Source organism: Thalassophryne amazonica, chromosome 18, assembly GCF_902500255.1.
Source record: "Thalassophryne amazonica chromosome 18, fThaAma1.1, whole genome shotgun sequence".
NCBI lineage: Eukaryota > Metazoa > Chordata > Actinopteri > Batrachoidiformes > Batrachoididae > Thalassophryne > Thalassophryne amazonica.
Genome location: NC_047120.1, coordinates 20,880,152 through 20,908,000, shown reverse-complemented (window position 1 = coordinate 20,908,000; position 27,849 = coordinate 20,880,152). Strand labels below are relative to the sequence as shown.

General features: G+C 45.9%; 1 protein-coding gene across 1 annotated transcript in view; it reads right to left on the bottom strand.

The window, feature by feature from the left end:
* Positions 1 to 23,056, bottom strand: part of LOC117531190 (NACHT, LRR and PYD domains-containing protein 3-like) — a 144,499-nt gene extending 121,443 nt beyond the window's left edge. Inside the window, exons 1-3 of the mRNA XM_034194231.1 lie at positions 22,878 to 23,056; positions 22,548 to 22,644; positions 1,879 to 2,004 (exon numbers count right to left, since the gene is read on the bottom strand). Of these exons, the coding sequence (XP_034050122.1) occupies positions 1,879 to 2,004; positions 22,548 to 22,630 (209 nt within the window). The 5' untranslated portion in view covers positions 22,631 to 22,644; positions 22,878 to 23,056. The remainder of the gene's footprint in view (positions 1 to 1,878; positions 2,005 to 22,547; positions 22,645 to 22,877) is intronic.
* Positions 23,057 to 27,849: the final 4,793 nt, after the last annotated feature.

The following is a 27,849-nucleotide window of genomic DNA, read 5'->3' as shown; positions in this document are numbered from 1 at the left end:
GGCATTTTCATATCTCCACTGGAATGTCATCTGGGCATGTGTATATAATTTTAATAATCTGCACTTTTATAATAATGATCCAAAAGATGCTTTCATCGGGGTGGCTAAATGTGCTTGTTTTCAGTCCGGAAGGTTCCTGGTTCAAAACCACCTCTGCTTGGTCTCAATGTAATATAGAGTTGGATCAGGAAGGGTATCCAGTGTAAAACTTGTGCCAAATTAACATAGAGATGCACCCTGGATCACACCAAGTAAAAACAAGGAGCAGCCAAAGGGATTTACTAGGATGTGTGTGTTTACAATAATTAACAATTCAACCTCTGAGTTAAGGTCAGAGTTTGTTCTGTGCTCAGGTCAGAAGTGAGATCTTGTTGGTGACAACCGTCCACATATATTGATACATTGATGATGACACGTACCAGGGACAATCTCACAAGATGGACTGTGACCTGTCATAATATGAGGGGGTGTCAAAAAGTTTTGAGCCTCTCACATTTTTCCCAGTCGAATATTACAATGCATCACATCTGATCTACATCAACGCCTTAGCTACTTCTTTCATGTCAGATCATATTACTCACTTCAATTGTTGAGTCATAACACTGTGTGGAAGAGACATACCCTCCAGTGTCAGTCGTGGCATTCTGCTTCACCAGGACGCACCAGTCCACACTAGCTGGGTTCTCATGGACGCTGTGCGTGAGTGTGGCTATGAACCTCTTCCTCACCCACCCTATTCTCCAGATCTTGCCCCTAGCGACTTCCACCTGAAAAAATACCTTTGGAGCCAGAGATTTGAGGATGACGATGAGCTGACTGCTGCAGCAGAGGGCTGGTTCGGGGACCAAGATGTTGAGTTCTACCGATTGGGTATCAATGACTGGCAAACTAGATGGAACACGTGTATGGAGTTGGAAGGGGACCATGTTGAAAAATAAAACATTATAAATCCTAATATCTTGCTCTTTCTGTATGAGGCTCAAAACTTTTTGATATCCCCTCGTATATGCCACAGTGTGTTGCCGTGAGAAGGGAACACATCTTCAGGGATATTAGCGGAGTCTGTATCTATGCATTGGTACTGCGTGTAGAACCCAGAGAATAGACCCACAAAAATATATATTGTTGGCACCAAAAGGAAAGTGAGGAAAAAGCTCACACTGACACTCGATCACTGTTTTACTCACAACATACTACAGCTGCCATCACTACCAGGACGTGGGTTTGAGCTCACAGGCAAGAGGGGACAGCTGCAGGTGGCATGGTTCTTTATTTTATAAACCACACCCATCACCGGTGCAAGCAAGCAATTACTGTTAAACAATCAATTAACAATAAAATAAAACAACGCAAACTGACAATTTGTGGGAGTATTTCTCAACAAGGGAGTGTTTGCTTATGTGCACAGAGTGCCATCTCTCTAATTATAGCTTTGAATGTGCTGGTCAGGATCAGATCATTCTGAACCACCTTTTAAACCTCCTGTGACCAGCATCTCTATTTTGGATCTGAGCAAAGTTCTTTTGGTATCATGTTTGTATGGAGGCCCCTGAGGCTCAGCTGGAAATAAATTAATTCATAGTGGATTAACTTTTGTAAACTGTTTGCACACATTCCTGTGTTTGTTTATTGCACAGTCAGCTTCATGGTCCAGTGTGTGTGTGTGTGTGTGTGTGTGTGTGTGTGTGTGTGTGTGTGTGTGTGTGTGTGTGTGTGTGTGTGTGTGTGTGTGTGTGTGTGTGTGTGTGTGTGTGTGTGTGTGTGTGTGTGTGTGTTACACAATTAGTGAAAGAAAACTTGTACTTAAGCTAAAATTCAGAGGATGAATAATGATGAAAGCATGAACACAGTCAGATTTTAGTGTCAGTAAAAGCTCACTTCTTTCCAGCAGATGCTTGTTGTCCTTTGAAATCAACGAGATTTCTTTTTGACCAGTCACTCTTCAGGGATGCAAAGCTGGATTCACGTTCAAGTCCAGCAGAGGGTGCTGTGTTCTGCTGTGGTCTGGAACACACACAAAGCTCAGTGGTAGAAAGAGTACTGGAAATATGTACTGAAGTACAAGTACTGTTAGACGTCTAAAATAATTAATACTCATAATCCATGCAACACAGATGTGAAGCAGTTCTCAGAAACATTTTTTGCACAACTAAATATTAGTTCAGTGATTCACAGGAAGGATAAGTCTTCAAACATGTTTATAAAGTAAACTAGCACATTGCCCATGGGGATCCATGGGGTCTAGATTGGGTAGTATTTACAAAATAGGTAGCTGCCATTTTTCAAGGGTGGTAATAAATTACGTAGTTTCTACATAATCTGGAATGGTGTGTGAGTCCAGAATGTAATTATCAACATCCATTGTTCACTGTTGTTAGCTAATATCTGTAGTTTCTCCAAAAATATTTGTCCTATGAACATTCCGTTTTTGCAGCGTTCATCCTTGACCCAAAATACGTAAGTGTACCAAATGGCAAATGTCAGCTCTCCCAGTTTGTCAGTGATCAAAGCCATACGCACACATGCACACACACGCATGTACGCAGAGGACACTTGGCCATATCAATGTTTGAGACTGTAAAGAAAAATGCAGACACTGGTATCTTTTGAACAGCCTAATGTTCCTTTTTCTTCACTTTTTGTAATGTAATAAGAAATTTGATTTAAAAAATTCTTCATGTTTTGATTTGGAGTAGAATGTGCCATGTTCTCATTTGTGTGTATGCAAATAAAAGCTAGTATAAAGATTTTGAGCTTTACTCACTTTATTAATCACACTGCTATTATTTTGAAAACAACTGTAAAACAAAAATGCTCCGTGTTTAAAAATTACTTAAATACAAAGTACTCGTCTCAAACATATTTTCCTGAAGTATAATTCATGGTTTTCTTACGACTTTGAGAGGTCCTACGACTTATACTCTGGTGCAACTTATTAGTCCTGAAAATACGTTATTACGTTGTGTATAGAGTATAAGTTGCACCTGTAAAAATACCTCTCAAGAGTAATGCTCAAATATAAGTTGAACCATTTTTTTCTGGATCATCAGCTCTTTAATTTGGGGTTTTTGTGCATTGTTGTCATGTACATTTATTATTGTCATTTATTGTTTAATTATTAATTATTTTGTTTAGTTGTTTGATTCCTGTGAAAGTCACCAAGGCATCAAGAAGATAACCTTTGTAATTCGCCAGTGTTTTTGGTGACCGCAGATGTAGGCTGACATTTCAGAGTATGTCAGCGCCTGTCAGGAATGTGCAATCCATAAATCTTCCACACAGAACTGTTGTGTGGGCCGCTGAAGAGGAGGTACTGCTGGCCCACCACCACCAGAGGGCGCCCTGCCTGGAGTGCGGGCTCCAGGCACCAGAGGGCGCCGCCGCCTTACGAGAGCAGTCAGGGTGACAGCTGTCACCCATTACTGGACACAGCTGACTCCACTCAACACGGGGGTATATCATCAGGACGGCGTCTCCACCTCAGTGCCGAGATATCGCCTTAAGACTGAGGTAACGTTCTCTGCATTCATATTCTGAATAACCAGCTAAGACTTGTAAACCTTTTCAGGACTGCTGACTACTAATAGCTAAATTGCTTGGATAAGTACTCACCTTCCTGCTATATATTGTCAAGAGGTGGAGGCGGCTTCTCCCCTCTCCGTTACTGGGTGCTGTCGCATCCACATCTGTGTGTTGTTGCTCTCTCCCGCCAGCAGTACCGGATCCGACGAGCGGAGGCAGTGGCCACCTGGGAATTCGGGACTTGGCGGTTCCAGTATTTCCAGGGTTCGGTGGCAGAGGAGATCTGGGTGGTTCCGGTTCGACTGAGACGGGCGTCTCCTACCTTCGAGCCTGCCCACACGACACCAGCGGATTCGACCCCAAATTGTTAATTGTTGTATTCGTTGTGCTCGTTTCACAACAGTAAAACTTGTTGTTCACCTTCCTCCATTGTCCGTTCATTACGCCCCCTGTTGTGGGTCCGTGTACCTACACTTTCACAACAAGAACCTTTAGGGGAAGTTACTACCTCTCCCAATTCCTAAGCAGCCTTGGTCCCACCTCTTGCTTCATTTCATAGCAGGTCTTCCGTTGTCTCAAGGGAATACGGTGGTACTTTCTGTTATTGATCGGTTATCGAAGATGTGCCACTTCGTTCCTCTACCTAAGTTCTCCTTGGCCAAGAAAATGGCCGATGTGATGTTGAATAATGTTTTTAAGCTGCATGGTTTCCCCAGGACATAGTTTCGGACCAGGGTCCGCAATTCATTTCCAAATTCTGGAAGGAGTTCTGTAGGCTGATTGGTGTCTCTGCCAGTCTCATCTCCGGCTATCACCCACAAGCAAATGGACAGGTTGAGCGCTTGAATCAAGAGCTGGAAAAGGGTTTCCAGATCCTGGCATTGAGGTGTCCAGCCTCCGGGTCTACCAAGTTAAGGTGGATTGAACTCGCACACAATTGTTTGCCATCTGCATCCACAGATTTCTCCCCATTTCACACTGTATATGGCATTTAACCACCTTTGTTTTCCTCCATTGACAATGACTCTCCCGTCCCATCAGCACTGGTCTTGATCCTGCGGTGTAAGCGGACCTGAGAGCGGGCCCATCAGACTCTTCTCCATACATCTGCCACCTACAAGACTGCTGCAGACCACTGAAGATCGTCTGCTCCTACCTATGCCCCAGGATAGAAGGTTGTCAACCCGGGACCTGCCTCTCCGTGGGATGTCTCAAAAGCTTGCTCCCAGGTTCACTGGCCCTTTCCCCATTGATAAGATCGTCAATCCTGCTGCTGTTCACCTCTAGCTCCCACAGGCACTACGGGCCCATCCTTCGTTTTCCGTCAGCTGAGTAAAGCCGGTGAGATCCAGTCCGTTTTTCCTCTGGCCAAACCCCCTCTGCCCACACGGTTTGTCACTGGTGGTCCTTCCTTCTCCATCTGTCCTCTCAGCGCCAGGGTCGGGGGTTTCAGTATTTGGTGGATTGGGAGGGGGTACGGGCCTGAGGAGCGGTCTTGGGTCCCGATGCGTTTCATCCTGGATCCTGACCTCATCCGGGACTTCCACTCTGCTCACCCTTGAGCTCCTGGGCTGCCGGAGGTCGGCCGTTAGGGGTGGGGTACTGTCAGGGTTTGGATTATGTTATGTGAATGTGTTACTTTTTCTGATTTGGGGTTTATGTCACTGCTTTTTCTTGTATGTCACTTTGGTTCTTGGTGGTGGGCAGTTCGGTTTTGCTTTACATTCCCATGCTCTGGCTTCTTCCTTCACACCTGTTTCCCATCACCTGCACATCACACCTGCTCCTCAGTGTTGGTATTTAAGCCTCTCTCATTTCTCCCTTCTCTGTGAGATCATTAAGCTTCACCACCTTTGCTTCCAGCCTGTTTCATAGGCCCTGTTTTTGATTGCCTTGCTGTATTTTCTGACCACCCTGCTCTTTTACCAACCCCGCCTTTAGCCCAATGATCTTGACACTGTTGCTATTTTTGGACTGCCTTTTTGTGTACCAACCTTTGCTTGTGATTCCACTAAAGCCTTTTAAACATCAAAACTTGGTGTCTGAGTTCTGTGTGTGTGCCCAGCCCTTCCTAGTTACAGAACCTGACAAATAAAACAGCTTTGCACAGGTCTTAAACACCCTGACATATCTTATTCACTTTCTGAACCACTGCAATGCTCATGGTTTTCAGATCATGGTTTGAAGTCATGGATCAGACCATTTTCTAAATCAAAAGTTTAAAAAAATGTGTGTGTGTGTGTGGTGGGGGGACAAATATAACTATGCTTTAACAAAGCCACCTTCTTTCAGCTACTCTGGTTAGGGGGCGCCACAGCACATCATCCATTTCTATCTCTCCATGTCCTCTCCATGTCCTCCCTCATGACATCCATGAACCTCCTCTTTGGCCTCCCTCTTGTCCTTCTCCCTATATACCCTGGGTCTCTCCTCTGCACATGTGCAAACCATCTCAATCTCACCTCGCTGACTTTGTCTCCAAACTGTCTGACCTGAGCTATCCCTTTGATATCTTCAGTTCTTATTCTGTCCATCATTGTCAGTCCCATAGAGAATTGCAACATCTTTAGCTCTGCCTCCTGTCTTTTTGTTAGTGCCACTGTCTCCAAGCCATACACCATATCTGGTCTCACTACTGTCTTGTCGACTTTCCTCTTCACTCTTGCTGATATTCTTCAGTCACAAGTGACACCTGTCACCTTTCTCCACCCACTCCACCCTGCCTGCACTCTCTTCTTCACCTCTCTACCACAATCTCAACTACGTTTTACAGTTGACCTCAAATATTTACTTTCACCAGTTCTACTTCTTGTAACTGCACTATTCCACTGGGCTCCCCCATTCACACACATGTACTCAGCGTTGCTCCAGCTGACTTTCATTCCCCTTCTCTCCAGAGCATGTCTCCACCTCTTTATGCTGTCTCAGCCTGCCATCTAATCTCACTACCGATCACAATATCATCAGCAAATATCATAGTCCATAAAGACTCATGATCTTATCCATCAACCTGCCCATCACCATTGCAAAGAAAAATACTCAGAACTGATCCCTGGGGTAAACCCACCTACACCTTGAATGCATCTGTCATTCCTACTGCACATCTCACTGCTGTCACAATAGCCTTGTACATGTGCTACACAAACTTCACACATCTCTACAACTGCAGATGTCTTCCTACAATTCCACAACTCTTCTCTTGGCACCCTGTCATAAGCTTTCTCTAAATCCAATAAAACACATAATTATCACTTACTGAGGCGTTGCTGGGCTGGTAGCATAGATTTACATTTACGCTACCTGTCTATACCTGCCCGTAGTAGCGGGCAGCGAATATTGGTCATTTTGGGTGACGGGGCGTGGTCGTCGGGCCTCTGAAAATACATACCGCCCTCCAAAAGCATGTTATTGTATTAATGCAGCTGGCCTTCTCTCTACGTCACTGCAGTGCTCCTTCTCAGCATGAAACCTTACTGCTGTTCACAGATCTTCATCTTCTCTCTAAACCTAGTTTCTACTACTGTTTCCTATGACTTCATGCTGTGGCTGATCAACTTCACGCCTCTTTGACAAAGGCCACAGGAGTCACTGTGCATATGGTAGTCTCAAACACCTAAGGATACTCTGCTCATGGAGGCAGGTTTTAGCCTTCTGGTCAGAGTGCCCGCCTCCCATAATGGAGATTGTGACTTTGCGTCCCAGGTGGAGCAATGGGGAGTGAGAGATAAACACAATGCAGTGGTTATACCTCTGTAGTTATTGCAGCTCTGTGTGTCACCCTTGTTCTTAAAAATCAGACCAGCAGATTTGTTCTCCACTCCTCAGGCATTATTAAATAATCTGGATAGAAACATTACTGCCATCTCTCCTAGACATTTCCATGTCTCCACTGGAACGCTATCTGGACCAGCTACCCAGATGGGTCGCGTTAATCTAAAGTCTGCTTATGTCCTTGTTTTCCATATGGGACACACTGCCCTCGGTGTGTCTTGATTTTATGTGGTCATTTGATTATTCATAGTTCTTTGTTAGTTTTGCAGTCCAGGTTTTGAGTTATGTGTTTTCATTTATGGTTTTTATTTTCTCAGTGGAATTTATTGTTGTCAGCATTTCAGGTTAATTTCCAGTCTTGGGTTTACTCTTTGTTATTATACTCGTAATATGCATCATGTTTCTTTCTCAGTGTTTTATGATTTTTCTGTGAGGAATGTTTTTGGTATTATTTAAGTGGGTCCTGTTTTGGTCTTCAGTTATGTTTTGTCTTTCAGAGATGCCTTGGTTCTGCTGCCCCCTTGTGTTTGGTTTAGGTTATCACATGTATTGTATTTTTGGTTTAACATTCCCCACCTCTGTTGCATTTTGAATTCCACACCCCTGTGGGGTTAAGATTGTATTTTTGTTATATCCTTCCCCTCACCTGTTTTTTTGTGTATATTAGACATTATATAACGGCTGAGTGGATCCTTGTCATTTGATTGGTGCTTTGTATGTCACATGACATGGATTAATTCATCCCATTTGTGTTGCATTGCATTTAGAGTGCGGCTTGGTTCCATTTAGAGTGCAAATTTGGTTCCATATGTTTGGTACCATTGCACTCTCAACGCACACACGTGCATTCTCGTGCATGCGCACACGTGGTCACACATACACGTGTGACGCTTCGCCTCGTTGAATGATATGTTCCAGCTTTCACCTCATGAAATATTCATACCATTGAACTCAAACATTCATTGTTTTTATACTATCTAATTCTTAAATTTTGGTTGTTTTGGAGCTTACATCTTGGGTTTGACTGTCCTTGCATATTCTACGCCGCCTAGTCCTGGCTCCAAATTGTTACAATATTGATCGTCATGACAATATGTGTCAGATCCAGCAGAGGGCGCTGTGTCCTGCTGTGATCTGGAACACAGAAAACTGAGCAGTGGTGGAAAGAGCACTGGAAATATGTACTTAAGTACAAGTACTGTTAGACTGCTGAAACAATACTCATTAACAAGTTAAGGTTCAAGTGCTAAAAATGTGCTTGAAAGGCTGCCAAAAACACACCTCTCAAAGATGACATTTTTGGTGGGTGTGAAGTACAACCCCTGGCAATAATTATGGAATCACCGGCCTCGGAGGATGTTCATTCAGTTGTTTAATTTGTAGAAAAAAAGCAGATCATAGACATGACACAAAACTAAAGTAATTTCAAATGGCAACTTTCTGGCTTTAAGAAACACTATAAGAAATCAGGAAAAAAAATAATGGCAGTCAGTAACGGTTACTTTTTTAGACCAAGCAGAAGAAAAAAATATGGAATCACTCAATTCTGAGGAAAAAATTATGGAATCACCCTGTAAATTTTCATCCCCAAAACTAACACCTGCATCAAATCAGATCTGCTTGTTAGTCTGCATCTAAAAAGCAGTGATCACACCTCGGAGAGCTGTTGCACCAAGTGGACTGACATGAATCATGGCTCCAACACGAGAGATGTCAATTGAAACAAGGGAGAGGATTATCAAACTCTTAAAAGAGGGTAAATCATCACGCAATGTTGCAAAAGATGTTGGTTGTTCACAGTCAGCTGTGTCTAAACTCTTGACCAAATACAAACAACATGGGAAGGTTGTTAAAGGCAAACATACTGGTAGACCAAGGAAGACATCAAAGCATCAAGAAGAAAACTTAAAGCAATATGTCTCAAAACTTGGTGTCTGAGTTCTGTGTGTGTGCCCAGCCCTTCCTAGTTACAGAACCTGACAAATAAAACAGCTTTGCACAGGTCTTAAACACCCTGACATATCTTATTCACTTTCTGAACCACTGCAATGCTCATGGTTTTCAGATCATGGTTTGAAGTCATGGATCAGACCATTTTCTAAATCAAAAGTTTAAAAAAATGTGTGTGTGTGTGGTGGGGGGACAAATATAACTATGCTTTAACAAAGCCACCTTCTTTCAGCTACTCTGGTTAGGGGGCGCCACAGCACATCATCCATTTCTATCTCTCCATGTCCTCTCCATGTCCTCCCTCATGACATCCATGAACCTCCTCTTTGGCCTCCCTCTTGTCCTTCTCCCTATATACCCTGGGTCTCTCCTCTGCACATGTGCAAACCATCTCAATCTCACCTCGCTGACTTTGTCTCCAAACTGTCTGACCTGAGCTATCCCTTTGATATCTTCAGTTCTTATTCTGTCCATCATTGTCAGTCCCATAGAGAATTGCAACATCTTTAGCTCTGCCTCCTGTCTTTTTGTTAGTGCCACTGTCTCCAAGCCATACACCATATCTGGTCTCACTACTGTCTTGTCGACTTTCCTCTTCACTCTTGCTGATATTCTTCAGTCACAAGTGACACCTGTCACCTTTCTCCACCCACTCCACCCTGCCTGCACTCTCTTCTTCACCTCTCTACCACAATCTCAACTACGTTTTACAGTTGACCTCAAATATTTACTTTCACCAGTTCTACTTCTTGTAACTGCACTATTCCACTGGGCTCCCCCATTCACACACATGTACTCAGCGTTGCTCCAGCTGACTTTCATTCCCCTTCTCTCCAGAGCATGTCTCCACCTCTTTATGCTGTCTCAGCCTGCCATCTAATCTCACTACCGATCACAATATCATCAGCAAATATCATAGTCCATAAAGACTCATGATCTTATCCATCAACCTGCCCATCACCATTGCAAAGAAAAATACTCAGAACTGATCCCTGGGGTAAACCCACCTACACCTTGAATGCATCTGTCATTCCTACTGCACATCTCACTGCTGTCACAATAGCCTTGTACATGTGCTACACAAACTTCACACATCTCTACAACTGCAGATGTCTTCCTACAATTCCACAACTCTTCTCTTGGCACCCTGTCATAAGCTTTCTCTAAATCCAATAAAACACATAATTATCACTTACTGAGGCGTTGCTGGGCTGGTAGCATAGATTTACATTTACGCTACCTGTCTATACCTGCCCGTAGTAGCGGGCAGCGAATATTGGTCATTTTGGGTGACGGGGCGTGGTCGTCGGGCCTCTGAAAATACATACCGCCCTCCAAAAGCATGTTATTGTATTAATGCAGCTGGCCTTCTCTCTACGTCACTGCAGTGCTCCTTCTCAGCATGAAACCTTACTGCTGTTCACAGATCTTCATCTTCTCTCTAAACCTAGTTTCTACTACTGTTTCCTATGACTTCATGCTGTGGCTGATCAACTTCACGCCTCTTTGACAAAGGCCACAGGAGTCACTGTGCATATGGTAGTCTCAAACACCTAAGGATACTCTGCTCATGGAGGCAGGTTTTAGCCTTCTGGTCAGAGTGCCCGCCTCCCATAATGGAGATTGTGACTTTGCGTCCCAGGTGGAGCAATGGGGAGTGAGAGATAAACACAATGCAGTGGTTATACCTCTGTAGTTATTGCAGCTCTGTGTGTCACCCTTGTTCTTAAAAATCAGACCAGCAGATTTGTTCTCCACTCCTCAGGCATTATTAAATAATCTGGATAGAAACATTACTGCCATCTCTCCTAGACATTTCCATGTCTCCACTGGAACGCTATCTGGACCAGCTACCCAGATGGGTCGCGTTAATCTAAAGTCTGCTTATGTCCTTGTTTTCCATATGGGACACACTGCCCTCGGTGTGTCTTGATTTTATGTGGTCATTTGATTATTCATAGTTCTTTGTTAGTTTTGCAGTCCAGGTTTTGAGTTATGTGTTTTCATTTATGGTTTTTATTTTCTCAGTGGAATTTATTGTTGTCAGCATTTCAGGTTAATTTCCAGTCTTGGGTTTACTCTTTGTTATTATACTCGTAATATGCATCATGTTTCTTTCTCAGTGTTTTATGATTTTTCTGTGAGGAATGTTTTTGGTATTATTTAAGTGGGTCCTGTTTTGGTCTTCAGTTATGTTTTGTCTTTCAGAGATGCCTTGGTTCTGCTGCCCCCTTGTGTTTGGTTTAGGTTATCACATGTATTTGTTGTGTGGGCCGCTGAAGAGGAGGTACTGCTGGCCCACCACCACCAGAGGGCGCCCTGCCTGGAGTGCGGGCTCCAGGCACCAGAGGGCGCTGCCGCATCATGGGAGTAGCCTGGGTGACAGCTGTCACCCATCACCAGACACAGCTGTTCTACTCAGCACCGAGGTATATCAGGAGGACGGCGTCTCCACCTCAGTGCCGAGATATCGCCTAAGACCAAGGTAGTATTCTCTGCAGGTACACATTGCATTATCAGCTAAAACCTTGTTTTCAGGACTGGTGACTACTAAACACCTCATTTTGGGATAAGTACTCACCTTCCTGCTATTCTTGCCAAGAGGTGGAGGCGGCTTCTCCCCTCTCTGTTACGGGGTGCGTTCATCCACTCCTGTGTGTTGTTGCTCTCTCCTGCCAGCAGTACCGGATCCGACGAGCGGAGGCAGTGGCCACCTGGGAATTCGGGACTTGGCGGTTCCAGTATTTCCAGGGTTCGGTGGCAGAGGAGATCTGGGTGGTTCCGGTTCGACTGAGACAGACGTCTCCTACCTTCGAGCCTGCCCACACGACACCAGCGGATTCGACCCCAAATTGTGTTTGTTGTATTACTCGTGCTGGTTTCTGTAGTAAATCTTGTTATTTACTCTCTCCATTGTCCGTTCATTGCGCCCCCTGTTGTGGGTCCGTGTTCCTACACTTTCACAACAGGATATCTCGGCCAGCGTCATGGATCCCGAGGGGCGTCAACCGGCTGTTGAACGGCCAATGGAAGACCAAGGCGCGGCGGAGGCTTCGGGAGGGGTAATCGGTGAGTTGCAGCGGATCCTCACCGCTTTCACCTCTCGGATCGACTTAATGACCGAGCAGCACGTTCTCCTAAACCGCAGGGTGGAGGCTCTCGCCGCACAAGTGGAGGCGCGCCCTTCGGGCGCCGCTGCGGCTCTCCCTCCCGAGGACCCTGCGTGCGAAAGTAACGTTCCACTGGTCGTTCAACGGTCCCTCCCTCCGTCCCCAGAAGCATACATAAGCCCTCCAGAACCGTACGGAGGCTGTGTGGAGACGTGCGCGGACTTTCTTATGCAGTGTTCGCTCGTCTTCGCTCAGCGTCCCGTGATGTACGCGACTGATGCTAGCAAAGTAGCTTATGTGATAAATCTGCTTCGCGGGGAGGCACGCGCTTGGGCTACAGCGCTCTGGGAGCAGAACTCACGGCTCCTTCATTCATACGATGGATTTGTACGGGAGCTCAGAACGGTGTTCGATCATCCCAACAGAGGAGAGTCCGCTTCAACCGCACTACTGTCCATACGACAGGGACGTCGGAGCGCAGCTGCCTATGCAGTCGCCTTCCGCATCGCGGCGGCGAGATCCGGCTGGAATAGCACTGCCCTCCGTGCTGCCTTTGTAAACGGACTGTCTCTGGTCCTAAAAGAGCACCTGGTGGCTAAGGACGAACCGCGGGATTTAGATGGGCTCATCGATCTAGTCATACGACTCGACAACCAGTTAGAAGAACGCCGTCGGGAACGAGGCGAAGGGCGTGGCCAAGCACGCGTCGTCCCTCTCCCTTCCGGGTCCGATCGAGCTCCGCCCTCCCCACGCTCCTCTGTTCCTGCGCTCCGTGCGCCTATGGCTCCCCCTGCTGACGAAGCTATGGACACGAGCAGGGCAACATTTAGGGCACCTGGAGCACAAAGGAGGCGGGCCCACGGAGCTTGTTATGTTTGTGGCTCGAGTGAGCACATGGCAAACGACTGCCCCGAGCGGTTAAACTCCAACGCCCGCCCCTAGAGACTGGGCCAGGGGTGGGCCAAAACATTCACGTGGGACACACCCACATTGCTACACGACTCCCAGTCACGATCCTTTATGAGGATTCAACCCTGAAGGCCCCAGCACTGGTGGACACGGGCTCTGAGGGGAATCTGCTTGACAGTAGATGGGCCAGGGAGATAGGGCTCCCTCTGGTGGCTCTTACCTCGCCTGTGCAGGTTCGGGCGCTAGATGGCTCCCTACTCCCACCAATCACACATAAGACACCTCCAGTAACTCTGGTGGTGTCAGGTAACCACCGGGAGGTGATCGAGTTCTTCGTGACTCAGGCCACCTCCCGTGTGGTTTTAGGGTTTCCATGGATGCTAAAGCACAATCCCCGGATTGATTGGCCGTCCGGGGTGGTGGTTCAGTGGAGCGAAACCTGCCATCGGGAGTGTCTAGGTTCCTCGGTTCCTCCCGGCTCCCAAGCTAAGGAGGAGGTCCGAGTCCCGCCCAATCTGAAGGCGGTGCCAGCGGAGTACCATGACCTCGCTGATGTGTTCAGCAAGGATCTGGCTCTCACGCTTCCTCCTCACCGCCCATACGATTGTGCCATTGATTTGGTTCCAGGCAGTGAGTTTCCGTCCAGTAGGCTGTACAACCTCTCACGGCCGGAGCGTGAATCAATGGAGACCTACATCCGGGACTCATTAGCTGCCGGGTTGATCCGGAATTCCACCTCTCCGATGGGTGCTGGTTTCTTTTTTGTGGGTAAAAAGGATGGCGGGCTTCGTCCATGCATTGATTATAGGGGGTTGAACGAAATCACGGTTCGCAATCGATACCCGTTGCCCCTGTTGGATTCGGTGTTCACCCCCTTGCATGGAGCCAATATCTTCACCAAACTTGATCTTAGGAATGCCTATCATTTGGTTCGGATCCGGAAGGGAGACGAATGGAAGACGGCATTTAACACCCCGTTGGGCCATTTTGAGTACCTGGTCATGCCGTTCGGTCTCACTAACGCTCCCGCGACCTTCCAAGCATTGGTAAACGATGTCCTGCGGGACTTCCTGCACCGGTTCGTCTTCGTGTATCTGGACGATATACTCATCTTTTCCCCGGATCCTGAGACTCATGTCCGGCATGTCCGTCAGGTCCTGCAGCGGTTGTTGGAGAACCGCCTGTTTGTGAAGGGCGAGAAGTGTGAGTTCCACCGCACTTCTTTGTCCTTCCTGGGGTTTATCATCTCCTCTAACTCCATCGCCCCGGACCCGGCCAAGGTTGCGGCGGTGAGAGATTGGCCCCAACCTACAAGCCGTAGGAAGCTGCAACAGTTCCTCGGTTTTGCTAATTTTTATAGGAGGTTCATTAAGGGCTACAGTCAGGTAGTTAGCCCCCTGACAGCCCTGACCTCTCCAAAAGTTCCCTTCACCTGGTCGGACCGGTGCGAGGCCGCGTTCAAGGAGTTGAAACGGCGCTTCTCGTCTGCACCAGTTCTGGTGCAGCCCGATCCTAGCCGCCAGTTAGTGGTTGAAGTGGATGCCTCGGACTCAGGGATAGGAGCGGTGCTCTCCCAGAGCGGGAAGACCGATAAGGTCCTTCACCCGTGTGCCTATTTTTCTCGCAGGTTGACCCCCGCTGAACGGAATTATGACGTCGGCAATCGGGAACTCCTTGCTGTGAAAGAGGCCCTCGAAGAGTGGAGACATCTGTTGGAGGGAACAGCCGTGCCATTCACGGTTTTCACTGACCATCGGAACCTGGAGTACATCAGAACCGCCAAGCGTCTGAACCCCAGGCAAGCCCGCTGGTCACTGTTCTTTGGCCGTTTTGACTTCCGGATTACCTACCGTCCCGGGACCAAGAATCAGAGATCGGATGCATTGTCCCGGGTGCACGAAGATGAGGTCAAAACGGAACCGTCGGATCCCCCGGATCCCATCATCCCGGAGTCCGCTATCGTGGCCGCCCTCACCTGGGACGTGGAGAAGACCGTCCGGGAGGCCCTGACCCGTGTCCCGGACCCCGGAAACGGACCAAAAAACAGACTATACGTCCCACCAGAGGCTAGAGCTGCAGTCCTGGACTTCTGTCACGGTTCTAAGCTCTCCTGTCACCCAGGGGTGCGAAGGACCGTGGCAGTCGTCCGGCAACGCTTCTGGTGGGCATCCCTGGAGACCGACGTCCGGGACTACGTCCAGGCCTGTACCACCTGCGCCAGGGGCAAGGCCGATCATAGGAAGACCTCAGGGCAGCTACAGCCATTGCCCGTGCCTCATCGCCCCTGGTCCCACATCGGCCTGGACTTCGTCACGGGTCTCCCGCCGTCCCAGGGAAACACTGTCGTCTTCACGATAGTGGACCGTTTCTCCAAGGCGGCCCACTTCGTGGCCCTCCCGAAGCTCCCTACGGCCCAGGAGACAGCGGACCTCCTGGTCCACCACGTCGTCCGTCTGCATGGCATACCATCAGACATCGTCTCCGATCGCGGTCCCCAGTTCACCTCACATGTCTGGAGGAGCTTCTGCCGGGAACTGGGGGCCACGGTCAGCCTCTCGTCTGGGTACCACCCCCAGACCAACGGGCAGGCAGAGCGGGCGAATCAAGAACTGGAACAGACACTTCGCTGTGTGACAGCCGCGCACCCGACGGCCTGGAGTACCCACCTGGCCTGGATCGAGTACGCCCACAACAGCCAAGTGTCATCAGCCACCGGCCTCTCCCCGTTTGAGGTGTGCTTGGGGTATCAGCCCCCCTTGTTTCCGGTGGTAGAGGGAGAGGTCGGTGTGCCCTCGGTCCAGGCCCACCTACGGAAGTGCCGTCGGGTGTGGCGGGCCGCTCGCTCTGCCTTGTTGCAGGCCCGGACGAGGGCGAAGAGACATGCAGACCGGCGGCGAGCCCCGGCCCCCAAGTATCGTCCTGGGCAGGAGGTCTGGTTGTCCACGAAGGACGTTCCCCTACAGGTTGATTCGCCCAAACTGCAAGACCGGTACATCGGACCTTATAAGATCCTCAAGGTCATCAACCCCGCCGCAGCGAGGCTCCAGCTTCCGGCCTCACTGCGGATCCATCCAGTCTTCCATGTTTCCCGGATCAAGCCTCTTCACACCTCACCCCTCTGCACCCCGGGTCCGGCGCCGCCTCCTGCCCGGATCATCGACGGAGCACCGGCTTGGACTGTCCGCCGGCTCCTTGACGTCCGTCGGATGGGCCGGGGTTTTCAGTATCTGGTGGACTGGGAGGGGTACGGCCCCGAGGAGCGCTCCTGGGTGAAGAAGGGCTTCATCCTGGACCCGGCCCTCCTGGCCGACTTCTACCGACGCCACCCGGACAAGCCCGGTCGTGCGCCAGGAGGCGCCCGTTGAGGGGGGGGTCCTGTTGTGTGGGCCGCTGAAGAGGAGGTACTGCTGGCCCACCACCACCAGAGGGCGCCCTGCCTGGAGTGCGGGCTCCAGGCACCAGAGGGCGCTGCCGCATCATGGGAGTAGCCTGGGTGACAGCTGTCACCCATCACCAGACACAGCTGTTCTACTCAGCACCGAGGTATATCAGGAGGACGGCGTCTCCACCTCAGTGCCGAGATATCGCCTAAGACCAAGGTAGTATTCTCTGCAGGTACACATTGCATTATCAGCTAAAACCTTGTTTTCAGGACTGGTGACTACTAAACACCTCATTTTGGGATAAGTACTCACCTTCCTGCTATTCTTGCCAAGAGGTGGAGGTGGCTTCTCCCCTCTCTGTTACGGGGTGCGTTCATCCACTCCTGTGTGTTGTTGCTCTCTCCTGCCAGCAGTACCGGATCCGACGAGCGGAGGCAGTGGCCACCTGGGAATTCGGGACTTGGCGGTTCCAGTATTTCCAGGGTTCGGTGGCAGAGGAGATCTGGGTGGTTCCGGTTCGACTGAGACAGACGTCTCCTACCTTCGAGCCTGCCCACACGACACCAGCGGATTCGACCCCAAATTGTGTTTGTTGTATTACTCGTGCTGGTTTCTGTAGTAAATCTTGTTATTTACTCTCTCCATTGTCCGTTCATTGCGCCCCCTGTTGTGGGTCCGTGTTCCTACACTTTCACAACAGTATTTTTGGTTTAACATTCCCCACCTCTGTTGCATTTTGAATTCCACACCCCTGTGGGGTTAAGATTGTATTTTTGTTATATCCTTCCCCTCACCTGTTTTTTTGTGTATATTAGACATTATATAATGGCTGAGTGGATCCTTGTCATTTGATTGGTGCTTTGTATGTCACATGACATGGATTAATTCATCCCATTTGTGTTGCATTGCATTTAGAGTGCGGCTTGGTTCCATTTAGAGTGCAAATTTGGTTCCATATGTTTGGTACCATTGCACTCTCAACGCACACACGTGCATTCTCGTGCATGCGCACACGTGGTCACGCATACACGTGTGACGCTTCGCCTCGTTGAATGATATGTTCCAGCTTTCACCTCATGAAATATTCATACCATTGAACTCAAACATTCATTGTTTTTATACTATCTAATTCTTAAATTTTGGTTGTTTTGGAGCTTACATCTTGGGTTTGACTGTCCTTGCATATTCTACGCCGCCTAGTCCTGGCTCCAAATTGTTACAATATTGATCGTCATGACAATATGTGTCAGATCCAGCAGAGGGCGCTGTGTCCTGCTGTGATCTGGAACACAGAAAACTGAGCAGTGGTGGAAAGAGCACTGGAAATATGTACTTAAGTACAAGTACTGTTAGACTGCTGAAACAATACTCATTAACAAGTTAAGGTTCAAGTGCTAAAAATGTGCTTGAAAGGCTGCCAAAAACACACCTCTCAAAGATGACATTTTTGGTGGGTGTGAAGTACAACCCCTGGCAATAATTATGGAATCACCGGCCTCAGAGGATGTTCATTCAGTTGTTTAATTTGTAGAAAAAAAGCAGATCATAGACATGACACAAAACTAAAGTAATTTCAAATGGCAACTTTCTGGCTTTAAGAAACACTATAAGAAATCAGGAAAAAAAATAATGGCAGTCAGTAACGGTTACTTTTTTAGACCAAGCAGAAGAAAAAAATATGGAATCACTCAATTCTGAGGAAAAAATTATGGAATCACCCTGTAAATTTTCATCCCCAAAACTAACACCTGCATCAAATCAGATCTGCTTGTTAGTCTGCATCTAAAAAGCAGTGATCACACCTCGGAGAGCTGTTGCACCAAGTGGACTGACATGAATCATGGCTCCAACACGAGAGATGTCAATTGAAACAAGGGAGAGGATTATCAAACTCTTAAAAGAGGGTAAATCATCACGCAATGTTGCAAAAGATGTTGGTTGTTCACAGTCAGCTGTGTCTAAACTCTTGACCAAATACAAACAACATGGGAAGGTTGTTAAAGGCAAACATACTGGTAGACCAAGGAAGACATCAAAGCATCAAGAAGAAAACTTAAAGCAATATGTCTCAAAAATCGATAATGCCCAACAAAACAAATGAGGAACAAATGGGAGGAAACTGGAGTCAACGTCTGTGACCGAACTGTAAGAAACCGCCTAAAGGAAATGGGATTTACATACAGAAAAGCTAAACGAAAGCCATCATTAACACCTAAACAGAAAAAACAAGGTTACAATGGGCTAAGGAAAAGCAATCGTGGACTGTGGATGACTGGATGAAAGTCATATTCAGTGATGAATCTCGAATCTGCATTGGGCAAGGTGATGATGCTGGAACTTTTGTTTGGTGCCTTTCCAATGAGATTTATAAAGATGACTGCCTGAAGAGAACATGTAAATTTCCTCATTTTTCAAGATGATAATGCATCTTGCCATAGAGCAAAACTGTGAAAACATTCCTTGCAAAAAGACACATAGGGTCAAAAATAGTCCGGATCTTAATCCAATTGAAAATCTTTGGTGGAAGTTGAAGAAAATGGTCCATGACAAGGCTCCAACCTGCAAAGCTGATCTGGCAACAGCAATCAGAGAAAGTTGGAGCCAGATTGATGAAGAGTACTGTTTGATCCCGGTTGAAAGCTAATAATCCTCAAACTCGAAAGCTAGCCCAGTTGCTGTGAAGATCCCCAGCCATCTTCAGAGGCTCCGGTGGTGGAATGTTGGAAGCCATGATCTTGACACGGTGCTACCACTAGTAGCCTAACTGAAACTCCTAAGTAAGCCTAGCAAAACAAATAAACTTGGAAATAAAGACCTGGAATGAATGTGCGCACCTCAATCTATTAGCGTCGATCAGGACAGAAAGGCGCCGTTACTAAGGGTGGAGATGTGCAGATCATCAATAATAAACGGACCGCTTTTTTTTTGCACTAGCGTCGCTATTTCTTAACGGGTTTTAATAAATTCAGGCTTGTTTTAAAGCCATTTGAAAGCTCTTTCCAATGAAACTATGCATGTTGTGGGTGAAAAAAAAATTTGGGGAAATTATGACAAACTGTGCTGCTTTTCTCTCTCTATTGTCGCTATTTGTTAACAGATTTTAATAAAAGTAGGCTTGTTTTAAAGCCCTTTAATTGCTCTTTCTAATGAACCCATACATGTCTGGGTAGGAAAAAAATGCTTTAAAGTGTGGAAATTTGGGGAAAATATGTAATTCTGTTCATTTACTCTGATTTTTTTTTTTCCTTTTATCATAATTCTCAATGGATTTTTATACATGAGACCTTGTAAGTTGTATTCAAGCTGATTAAAAGCTCTAATGAACCCATACATGCCTGGATAAAAAATCCTTATGTATTAAAATATAAATCTGAAGTGTGCCTTGCCATTATGGTCATTTACCTTGCTGCTTTTTCCACTGTAATATTATTGCTATTCTTTTAAAGACAACAACATATATATGATTTTTACTAACATCTTATTATAAGTAGATATAAAGCCATTCAGAATTTATGACTTTTGACCCTGTCAGTGTAAAAAGTACCTCCTCCATCCCCTCCAACCACACTGTTAAAATTTAAATGCCGCCTGTGACCACCATGTACATATCATATTAAACAACAACTGCAAGTATATATATAGACATAAATATATTTAAACATTTTTGTTTCCATATCTGTATGCATGTGAACGCAGCTTAATGATAAGAACTTATGGCGTTGAGTTATAGTCTCAGTATATTGATATTAAATTGCGACATAACGACTTTAAAATAGAAATTTGTTTTACATAATTACATTAAGGCTATTGTACAGTTCATTTTAGTATTGGAGAATTTGTTTTTGTAGTTGGTGCAGTTGATGGTGAAGCACTGGCTGCCTTTTTTCCTCTCATTTCGCTTCTGTTTAACTAGCTCAATGCGCTCTCTCCACCATTAGTAAAGGCCGCTGTGCGGCATGCCGCTAGTCACGTGACGTTCATTCCAGGTCTCTATTTCCATGCAAAAAAAAAAAAGGCACACATTTCTAGCGACAAGCAACTTAGAACTCCCTCTGGGTTCCAATCCAACAATTTTACAAGTGCAGGTGCATAGATAACAACCAGTCAGCCTGTGTTTCCCAGCAACATGTATTCAGTGGCTGTGCACATAACAGACATGACATGGGTTTACACAGAACAGTGCATCAACATGTGTGCCGCCAGGGGAAGCTGTTGACTGCATAACATGACCCTACAACTGTGTTTTCCCATCCCTTCTGCATCCATTACTGTCCCTTCTTGGCAAAGTTTTAGAATGCACAAAGAACTCACAAATGCCCCCACCCTGTGCAGCAGGGCTTTAAACAAAGAAATATGTAAAACAGAAATTTTGTCTGTCTTTAAGAATGCTAAAAATATATTTGAAACTGTATAAACAGGATGTCTTTTTTGTCGCAGTGTACACCAAACAGCTGGAATTGAAGTCTGGGACATGCTGACATGTTTTGGACTGTTCACTTTCTAAATCTTCTCTTCAGTTTCAGCAGAAGCTGATTTTCTGTGTTCCGAGTCGATCCAGCTTCATTTGGATGTGAAACAAAAACTATCAGTTAAAAAGTCACTGACATGCAGCTGATGCAGGCAGAGCTGTGATTACTGTATTTTGTCAATGATAAATTGCTTCTTGGTGGCTGGGAAGCAGTGAAGGACTTCTTGATTGTCATTTGTACAGGGGAACAAATAATATACGAGGTCTGTCCAAAAAGTAACGGACCTTTTTATTTTTTTCAAAAACTATATGGATTTGAATCACGTGTGATTGCATCAGCCAAGCTTGAACCTTCGTGCGCATGCGTGAGTTTTTTCACGCCTGTCGGTTGCGTTCGCCTGGCAGGGACAAAACCACAGGAATTCGCGCATCGCGGTGGAGCCGCATGGCGCAAAGCAACGCTGTGATGAAGCCTCACAGGACATGTTCTGGCATGTCCAGCTAATCCACAATTTCTCGGATAGTCACACGACTGAAAAGCTACCGAAAGCCATCTGAAAGCCGTCCTGTGAGACCAACACAGAGGTGGTTTTGTGCCGCGCCATTCGCGGCACGGTGGCGCATTCCTCCGCTCCTCTTTCCATGACAAAAACTCCTGTAACAGTGGAATGTGCTGAAAAAGTCTTGATGTCCACGTCTTCTGCCATTTCTGTGGTAGTCAGATGACGTCCCGGATCAACACAGCGTTCAGTTTGGAAATGATCTGGTCGTTTGAGCCTGTCGATCGCCGGTCGGAACGCGGCGCGCTCTCAGCCGCTGTGGGCGGTCTTTAAACCGGCTGTAACACTCCTCAATCTGTGTGATCCCCATAAAATCGTCCCTGAAAGCCATCTGAATTTAGTGAATGGTGTCCACCTGGCTGTCTCTCACAGTTTCTGGAAAAATTTGATGCAGCAAAGCTCCAAATCATTCAGACATTTCCCTGACAATGAAAATCCAACGAGGGGGGTGGACCAGTGCTCACTCAAAGCCTGCCCACAGGCGAATGACGCAACCGACAGGCGTGAAAAAACTCACACATGCGCACGAAGGTTCAAGCTTGGCTGATGTAATCACACGTGATTCAAATCCATATGGTTTTTGAAAAAAATAAAAAGGTCCGTTACTTTTTGGACAGACCTCGTAGTTGGGTATGTGAGTTTTCATTACAAAATATGAAATTATTTCCTTTGTTTTTCAGACACATTAATGTGCTTAAGTTGGCCAAATATGTAATGTTAAAATAACATTATTTAATACACTGCAAACATAAAGCATTTCAAACATCAGCATTTTCCTGAAAGAAAAAGCTTGAGCTCTCGGCGTGAATAATGACGGTGTAGTGAGATGACCTCTGACCTGGTCAACAGTCACAGTTTCAGATCCTGGTCTCACCTCTGATCTTTGAGGTGGATCTCATGGTCCCCACACATTGCCGTTTTCGGGGGTCCCTCCTCTGTGTCCTCACACTGAGCCATATCAGAGTTCACACCTTAACAAAAACACAACATGCTGTCACACAGGATTTCCCAGCATTTCTCTGGTGGACATGAGAAACTCAAATCTCTGCTGTCTGTTTGATCCTTTATGAGGACCTTTGTCAGCCACACGACCTGAAAAATTTTGTATCCACAGGAACAATCCAAAATACCACCACAGTCAGGTGTAGGAAACAAACTACAAACACTTTATGACATCATAGAAGAAGTATAAGAAAATATTTACCTGATTATCAGTGGTCAAGAGAAGACACAAAAAAGACAACACTCCAAAAGTGAATTTAAAAACAAAATAGGCTCTCAGGTAAACCTCCACCTCAAACCCAGGAACCAAAGTGAAAGACAGAGAGATTTCCAGTAAGAGGACAAACCTGTCAAACCAGAGATAAATAGCTCAGGAACTAGGTGACTTTTATTCAACATGAAACATGCAGAAGGTCTGTAGTATCAAAAATGCTTATTAGGCTAAACTGTGCCAGGAAATGCGATTCTTAAGTTTCGTAAGTGGTGGGTGTGGCTAGGGGCCACAGCCAAAGTAACCCCCAAAATGGGTTTTTTTAACATGGGAGGTGCAGACTTTGTTCCAATGCCAGTTGATGCAGGTGTATTTACTGAATGAAAAAATCCAACTTAAGAAGATTTTTTTTTTTTTTTTTGGTGGAAGCACTAATTAAGAACACAGTTCATTAGTGCTAATTAGAGTTTCATTTAACATAAAAGGTGCACAGTTGAAACAAACTTCATTACATAGTGTCACATCTCAGTAGTTAGAAAAATAAACTTAAGAAGAAAAATGATGGTCGAAAGACCACTTAAGAAGGGCCACACCCCCCAAAAATGGATTTATTCAACATTGGAAGTGCAGACTTTATTTCAGTGCCAATTGATGTGGGACTGTTCACTGAATGGAAAAAAACAACTTAAGAACATTGATTTTGGTGGAAGCATTAATTAAGAACATAGTTAATTACAGTTTTATTTAACATAAAAGGTGCGCAGTTGAAACCAACTATGTTACATAGTGCCAAATCTCAGTAGTCAGAAAACGAAGTCTGCACCTCCCATGTTAAATAAACCCATTTTGGGGGGTACTTTGGGTGTGGCCCCTAGCCACACCCACCACATGCGAAACTTAAGAAATCGCATTTCCTGGCACAATTTAGCCTCATAAGCATTTCTGATACTACAGACCTTCCGCACCTTTCATGCTGAATAAATGTCACCTAGCTCCTGCACTAAAAGGCCCACATCTGGCACCCGCATGAGAACAGCAGTAGAGCAGCACAGTCCTACTGAAAAGACGCGTTCTGTGTTTGTCTGGGACAAGAGATGTTGCAAGACCAGTGCAACAAGTTCTTAATCTCAAACGCCTTCACATGCCAGGACATGATCAGAACACAATGTGCAAATTCCTTCTTAGCTTCACTGTCAAAGTGTGCAGTTTCCTACACAACATCAGTCTGAACAATCTGTTTCCATGTGTGAGTGCGTTTGTGGAAATAGACTGACTGTGTGTGTGTGTGTGTGTGTGTGTGTGTGTGTGTGTGTGTGTGTGTGTGTGTGTGTGTGTGTGTGTGTGTGTGTGTGTGTGTGTGTGTGTGTGTGTGTGTGTGTGTGTGTGTGTGTGTGTGTGTGTGTGTGGTTTTTCTTCAGGCTCTGTTAGAGGCTCCTCAGGATGCTGCCAGACTCTGAGGTCTGTGCCCGAGTGCACATAATGGACTGTTTACAGATTTTATGAAAACACAAGAATCAAATCAACAGGGGGAAAAAAAATTCTACTCATTTTGTCTGGATCCAGGTTCTCTTGGATTTTTGTGTTTTACTGCCAACATAGAAGTATATAACACTGATTTGGTCAAAACCCAAAGTATACATAAACTAGAAGCACTCAGAGAGTGCAAACCTCCGCCAAGGCCATGGGGTCACTGACGCCATAACATCTACACGCCGTGGAATCATTGAACCTAAAAAAGTGTAACGATGTTTGCTCAGTAGTAAAAAAAAGTTTCATCTGCTGTGACTGGACAGCATGTATCCTTAGCGCTTGGCATCACAGTTTTTTGCAACTTGCACCTTTCCCAGAAGCTACTGTCATCTGAGCACTGATATTGATATTGCATGTGCTTATAGACAAAAACAAATAAGAGACAAAATTCAATTTATTATTCAACTAAACTGCAAATATATGAATTTTTTAACATTTATGAAACACTTCTCTAAACAAGGCCATAGGGTCACTGACCCTAAAGAGATTCCCTCCTTGGCACAGTGATCTATTTCTTTTTGTTTGTTTCTCTAAAATTGTATATAATAATCATTAGATTATTAATATATAAACAAAAATAAATTTAAGAAAATATTACAATTTGAAAACAAATGCACCCGAACTTGATGACTCACCTGTTAACCATGACAGATAAACAGGCGAGAGAAAGGCTTTGGCCCAGAATACAAGAAGTGAGAAAGGAGGGGAAGAAGGTGTATTTCGAGGGCTTTTCGGATTCATTAATGGGCAACGAATCCAGTAGGATGTGTGTACATCTTAATGTAACCCTGAGGGATAAGAATGTGAACCTGTAATGGTGGGGACATAAACTGGTTGCTGTTCAGAGGAACTTTCAGAGTTTAGAGCTCAGTTAAAGAGGTTGGTTATTATCTGCGTCCATATCAGAGCGTTTACAGTTACACAACACACTTTCATTTCTATGTGTCTTTTTGAAGTCAGAGCTCTTTTTTATCATTAAATGCAAGAGGTCTTAAGGACAATATTAAGCATCAGGCTACCTTCCTATTTTGTAAAGGACTTAATGCACATTGCATTTTTTTTTTTTTTTGCAAGAGACTCACTCATGTGAAGAGGACACTCTTTTTTGGAAAAACCAGTGGGGAAACAAGATTATTTTTTTCTCATGGAAGCAATCGTTTGCAGGTGTGGCCATATGTTTTTCAAAATTTCCGGGGGAGGTTGTAACCTCCAAAATTCATAAGGATGGTCATTGGATTGCAGTAGTTATTAATTTTGAAGGGTCTTTTGCAATTTTAATTAACATCTATGGATGCCATAACATTGGTCAAAACAAAACATTATTAAGTACCCATACAGATATTATTGAGGATTATAAGTAAAGTTATTCTATAAGATTCACTCTAGTAGGTGGAGATTTTAACATGGTTCCAGATGAGTGGCTCGATAGATGTCCATCTATTTATAATGATAACCACTACAATACAACGTTACAGGAATTCATGAATGTTAACTCTCTTTGTGATATTTGGAGGGAAAAATAACACGAATAGGAGGCAATTTTCTTGGTTGAAACCTAATGGAAGATCAAGATCGAGAATAGATCTATGGTTGATATCTCCAGATGTATTAAATTATGTTGCTAATGTTTCAATGTCTGCTGCGCCCCTAACAGACCACTGTGTGATTGAATTTACAGTGAAATCAGATAGTTATCCTAAATTCCGGAAAAATGATTGGAAATTCAATGCAGCTTTGTTAATCTCAGATGATTTTGTTGAGGAAGTTAAAAGCTTGCTAACGTTAATTAAGAATGATAAGGATATTGATGCTCATTGCAGAAAGTGGGAATATTTCAAGTATAAGGTCAGGAATCTAGCTGTTAAATTTAGTAAAGCCAGATGCAAACAACAGAAGGAAATTGAATTTAAACTGGTCCAAGAAATTAATCAGTACTGTAGACAATAATAATAATAGTAGTGCTATCATAGCACTACTATTATTCTGAACACTACTTTAATTGATCTAATTTGGATTGTACACTTGATTAATTTAAATTGTCTTTCTCTGATAATTTAATTTGTCTACAGTACTAATTAGTTTCTAGGACCAGTTTAAATTCAACTTCCTTCTGTGACTAAAAAGATTAATCCAGGTTTTGAGTATATTTCTTATTATTACATGGGAAACAAGGTGTTGGGAAAGTGTCAGTACACGGACCCACAACAGGGGGCGCAAATGAACGGACAATGGAGTAAGTCAAATAACAAGGCTTTACTGTTGTGAACGTGCACAACGAATACAACCAATCACGAAATGGACAACAGTCAATTCACAAAAGTGTCGTGTGGGCAGGCTCGAAGATAGGAGACGCCTCTCCAAGGTAAGACCCGAACCACACGGCTTCCTCCGCCACAGGACCCCGGAAATACTGGAGCCGCCAAGTCCCGAACTCCCAGGTGGCCACTGCCTCCGCGTGTCGGACCTGGTACTGCTGGCGAGGAACAAAGAACAGTTAGATGGGGGCGCGTTTGCACCCAAGACTCCGAACAGCAGGGAAGTTACCTCCACCTCTCGTTGGAACAGTAATCCACAAGCTATGCACTAATCCAAAAGGATACACTCCGTCAGCTTTGATACGTTACCTCATAGGTAGAAACGATATCTCGGCAATGAGGTGGAGGTGCCGTCCTGCTGATATACCCCACAGATGATTGCCGTCAGCTGTCTCAGGTGATGGGTGACAGCTGTCACTGTAGCTGCTCACGTGAGGCGGCGGCGCCCTCTGGTGCCTGGAGCCCGCACTCCAGGCAGGGCGCCCTATAGTGGTGGTGGGCCAGCAGTACCTCCTCTTCAGCGGCCCACACAACAGGACCCCCCCCTCAACGGGCGCCTCCTGGCGCCCGACCGGGCTTGTCCGGGTGGCGACGGTAGAAGTCGGCCAGGAGGGCCGGGTCCAGGATGAAGCTCTTCTTCACCCAGGAGCGTTCTTCGGGACCGTACCCCTCCCAGTCCACCAGATATTGAAAGCCCCGGCCCATCCGTCGGACGTCCAACAACCGGCGCACTGTCCAAGCCGGCTCGCCATCGATGATCTGGGCAGGAGGTGGTGCCGGACCGGGTGTACAGAGCGGCGAGGTGTGGTGGGGCTTGAGCTTTGACACATGAAATACTGGATGGATCCGCAGTGAGGCTGGAAGTCGAAGCCTCACTGCGGCGGGATTGATGACCTTGAGAATTTTAAACGGTCCTATGTACCTGTCCTGCAGTTTTGGGGAGGCCACCTTTAGCGGGATGTCCTTCATGGACAACCACACTTCCTGCCCGGGGCGATACGTAGGGGCCGGGGTCCGCCGCCGGTCTGCATGAGTCTTCGCCCTCATCCGGGCCTTCAACAAAGCAGAACGGGCGGCACGCCACACCCGACGGCACTTCCGCAGGTGGGCCTGGACCG